The sequence below is a fragment of the Notothenia coriiceps genome, unplaced genomic scaffold (genome assembly GCF_000735185.1).
Source record: "Notothenia coriiceps isolate Sejong01 unplaced genomic scaffold, NC01 NC01_scaffold00037246, whole genome shotgun sequence".
In the NCBI taxonomy this organism is placed as follows: Eukaryota; Metazoa; Chordata; class Actinopteri; order Perciformes; family Nototheniidae; genus Notothenia; species Notothenia coriiceps.
Window position 1 is genome coordinate 22,703,061 of NW_011369947.1, and position 4,319 is coordinate 22,707,379.

Below are 4,319 nucleotides of genomic sequence, written 5' to 3' on the forward strand. Positions count from 1 at the left end.
TGAAGGCCTGTATGTGATGAATAACTATTTTAGAAATGTTTGAAAAAATAGTCAGAATTTTTGATTTGAAGAAAATTAGAGAAAAACAGGAATTTTTGATTTTGCGTAAAAAGCAGAAAAAAAAAAAAATTTTAGAGATTTTGAGAAAAAGTCAGATTAGAGTTTGAAGTAAAAGTTCACGAAATTGAGATTTTCTTTAGTCAAAAGTCAGAATTGTTGAGTTTTGAGGAAGAAAGTCAGAAATTTGAGACATAAAGGTCCAAAAACCAACATTTTAGAAAAAAGTAAGTTTTGTTGCGTTTCATGACAGGATGTGATTATTAGAGAACTGGTATTCCCCATCTCATTTGTGAGCTGTGTAACCTCCCTCTCTTAGGCATATCAGCATGTGAAAGACAGCTTGTTCAGGGAACTAGTTGATGCTCTGTATGTGATGACTACTTCCATTCTGGAGAGGATCACAGATACATGGATCCTGAGGTTGAAGATCAAGCCGGTGCGAGTTTTCTAATATTGTCCTAATGTTCTAATATATCATAAAGCGTCGTACCGTCTCCGCTCTTGGAGCCGTCCGTCACGTGCTGCTTGCGGATGCTGTCCTCGTCCGCCTTCCTGTCTCGACCCGGGCAGGCGCAGATCCGGGCCTCGAAGCAGCGGCGGCCTAACACCTGACCACTGAGAGGGAAACACAGCAGGTGAGACACGGAGCAGACGGTTACCTGCAGGAACCTGAGGCTGTCTGTGAGCGTGTCTTACTCTCGGGTCTCCAGAGTCACGATGATGAGGATCGGGCGTCGGTTCATCCCCCCCACGCAGCTCGAGTTGCACATGAAGTTGTACAAAATTGTGGTGAATTCTGTGCCCACCTGAGAGAGGAGAACAACACGGAGGGTGAGTTGTTGTTTTTAAGTTATTCAGAGGCTTTTCCTGCATAGAAACCACTAAACATGCACATCTAAGTGTGTGAAGGCAGTTCTAGTAGTGTTTGCCTTTTATTTCTAGCTCTAAAAATGCACAGCTCTGCATATTTTAATTCTTATATATTGTACGTGTGTCTTCCCAGCAATTTGTCACGTTTTAAATCGCATATTTATATTTACTTATAATAAGTGAAAGGATGTTTTTTCCCCATACCTTGAATGACAAGAACCCAAATGAAGAAAATAAAATGTCAAACATGTTTTCTCTGTGCAGCTGCATTGAGATGAAGCATGCTCATATGGAGGGGCTTTAGGTCTGAGTTCACGTGGAGTCTATGGGTGTTTCTCAATGTCGAGTAAGGATGCTCCAGAGCCACTATTTCAAGCATTCTACGTCATCGAGTGCCGCCGAAGGACTGTTCCAATGTCCAGCATACTTGGAAATCTACCGAGCCCAGCGTACTTCATAGCGAGAAATTTCGAGGCTGCACATGTGTAGTAGTAAAATCCCCACAATGCTTTGCGCACAGAACAATTTCCCCAAATCTGTGGCGGAAAATGTAAGGCGGGCCCTCTCATATGACGCACACTTGCTCGCCTGTTCCACTCTTTGTTTTCCGAATGCCAGGAAGGATGCTTGCCTCGCTTCTGAAGGAAGTGACTCGGAAGGCGTGTGCTACCAAGCAAGCGTCCTCGACATTGAGAAACACCCGATATCTATGCGAGGTGGTGAAGTGTGGCTGGCGGTGCGTTCAGGTGCCTGTCTGCAGAATGGGAGACGCTCACCTGTGGAGGTTCGTATGGGACAAACACGCTCTGCCTCCCGGTGATGGAGTCCTCCAGGTACTGAGCGTGGTTGTTCCCCTCCACCCGGATCAGGTGGCTGGGAGGAGCGATCTGACCTGGAGAAACACGGGGCAGCGTCATTAAAACAGAAAACACTAAGTATATAACTTTATATACCTTATAACAATTTGAGGTACTTGCATCAGAAGGAAAGTACTCATTAGACGTCATGGTATGGTACAAGTATACAAAAGCATAACATCTAAATTCTCACATAAGTAAAACTACTTGAAAAAGTACATTCAAGTTCATTTTTCTGAAACATCATGATTCAGGACTGTCACTTGTAATAGTAGTAGAGTATTTGTAGACCTTGTGCTTCTTACTTTCACTGAGGGTTCATTTGGATTTTCTTCCACTGAGGATGTTAACTGAAGTGACACATGAGGGATAACGTTTAATAAATCAAAGTGCACTGACCGTCGTTGAACTCGCGGCTGAGCTCGTGGTTGGGGCAGCGCTTCACGACCTCCGTCACGTGCTCCGCCTTCTTGTAGACGGGCATGGCTCTGATGACGGCGCCCTGCGGGGGGTTGGTCAGCACTTTGATCTGGATCGGACACGTCTTGGCGATCTGACAGTACAACTTCTTCAGCTCTGTTGAGTACTGCGAACAGAGAAAACAAGAGGATAAGACTGTGCTGAAAACATTTTTTTATATCGTAGTTTATTTGTTGTTTTGTGTCTGACTCTTTGTCTGAATGTTTTTATTATGATTATATATTTTTAAATAAGCCTTAAATACGTTTTATATGAAATCAACGAATCACCATCATTGTACTCGTGAGCTCAGAGGAGTGTCTTCACTTACATATGTTTATGGCACATATATCCATATATAGTCCACATATTTATATATTTTATCATTACCAAATAAAGTCTAATTTCCACTTTCATGTAATACACCCAGTAGATTTTTTTACACAAAAGTCTTTTTTTGTTGAAATGCATTTTAATTGTATAGTTATACTAATACGTGTGCTGGTATTTATATGTTGTTCCATGCGTTGAACTGCTTGTATAGTTGTTGGTGTGATTAGTGAGACTGTGCAATGTGTCCTAGTGCCAACGGACTGAAGATGGAAAATTACTTCATAGCAAAATCTGTCAAAAATCTAACCCATTAACAAAAACAATGCAATTTAATCGAAAAAGTTGAAGCAATTTGAAAGCTTCCAAAAATGTGTGAATTTTATCGAACACCTGTTGGCAGCACCGCGACTTCTGTTTTCCCCGAAGCATAAAAAGCGTTAAAGACAAGACTGTGATTATGAGTTAAATAAACACACACAGGTTCTGGAGCTGAGAGTGTGTGTGGGGAAACCTCAAAGATCTCACGAGAGCCTCTGGGACTTCCGTGGAGGAGCGCCATAAAAAACGGACCCCTCCAGGAGCAATTAAACTCCAAGCATGGCCTCTTTCATCTTCACGGGTGAGGGGGGCTAAAAGCATCTGATGGCCCCTCATCATCCAGAGCAGGGCTTCCTCCTTCAACTTAACTCAGCTTTACTCTGTGCAGGAACGAAGAAGGTCTAGAAAGATCTGTCTGGGACCAAACTGTGGTAAAATGACCTACATTGAAAAGTCTGTAAGCCAGGAGTTGTGAAATATGTTGATCCCTGGTACCTATTAGGGCTGTACCCGAATATCCGAATATTCGTTCGTTGGAGTACTATTCGGGTTTCAATTTCGTTTCGGATATTCGTTTTGTTTATTTTTCCCCCGTTCTTTTCTTCGAATTCAATTTATTGAAATCTCCAATATCAACGTAAGAGCTTGATCCTCTTCGGGGGCTGCTAACACTTAACCATAAACGTTATCGTTTACTTTCTCCGTCGTTATATGTAGATATTTTTCTCCAATAATCTCCGTCATGTCGTTCCCATAGCAACAACAACTTCCTGTCAAAAGCGCTAACCCTCCTTCAAAATAAAAGCATGTCCATACAAAATAGGAAGCCAAGCCAAATTACACTTAAGACATATACAACTGCAACGAAAGTAACAAATACAATACGATATCCTTTTCATTTCAAAGAACACAAATTGGGGTCATATTAACAAATAACTATAAAACAACATACTGTAGAATAAACAAAAATGAGCCGTGAATACAGCGAAAATACACGTGTTGAAGCGGTCGCTGCTGATCACTACGCCCCCCAAAAATGGTATTCGGGACAGCCCTAGTTACCTTAATAGATGTGATGAGCCATTTGAAAAACAAGAATGTTTCACATAAAGAGGACCGGAAAGAACACTTTGAGATTCACCGAACAACGAACATGCTATGACGTGGTTACTGTAAACCTGCCATTTTAAGCAAACGGTCACTAATAAGGTAAGTCTTTCCACCAAATATGACTTAAGTGTTACGTTTTGTAAGTATGAGTATTAAACATCGTGATTTTTAAGCAAAACTCCTGGTAGATACTTTCAATATATCTTGTTGAGGATGAAAAAACATAAATAAGAGATACAAAATATAGCAACGAAATAAAAAAAACAAACAAATCTGGTGAATGAATGAAGCAGTATTTTTCCTTACTTGCCA

General features: G+C 41.2%; 1 protein-coding gene across 1 annotated transcript; it reads right to left on the minus strand.

Annotated features, from left to right (window-relative positions):
• Positions 1-481: 481 nt before the first annotated feature.
• LOC104966108 (tumor protein 63-like) lies at positions 482-2,385 on the minus strand. The gene is made up of 4 exons (XM_010795245.1): positions 2,187-2,385; positions 1,707-1,822; positions 757-866; positions 482-675 (listed from the first exon to the last, which is right to left on the minus strand). Exons 1-4 carry the CDS (start codon positions 2,269-2,271, stop codon positions 519-521), a joined length of 468 nt encoding a protein of 155 aa, XP_010793547.1. The 5' UTR covers positions 2,272-2,385; the 3' UTR covers positions 482-518.
• Positions 2,386-4,319: the final 1,934 nt, after the last annotated feature.

Excerpts from the sequence above, each read along its gene's own strand:
- LOC104966108 (XM_010795245.1), bottom strand. The coding sequence starts at position 2,271 with ATGCCCGTCTACAAGAAGGCGGAGCACGTGACGGAGGTCGTGAAGCGC. Across the intron at positions 1,823-2,186 it reads CAGCCGCGAGTTCAACGACG|GTCAGATCGCTCCTCCCAGC; the intron begins GTCAGTGCACTT and ends GTGTTTCTCCAG. Across the intron at positions 676-756 it reads GTGACTCTGGAGACCCGAGA|TGGTCAGGTGTTAGGCCGCC; the intron begins GTAAGACACGCT and ends TTTCCCTCTCAG.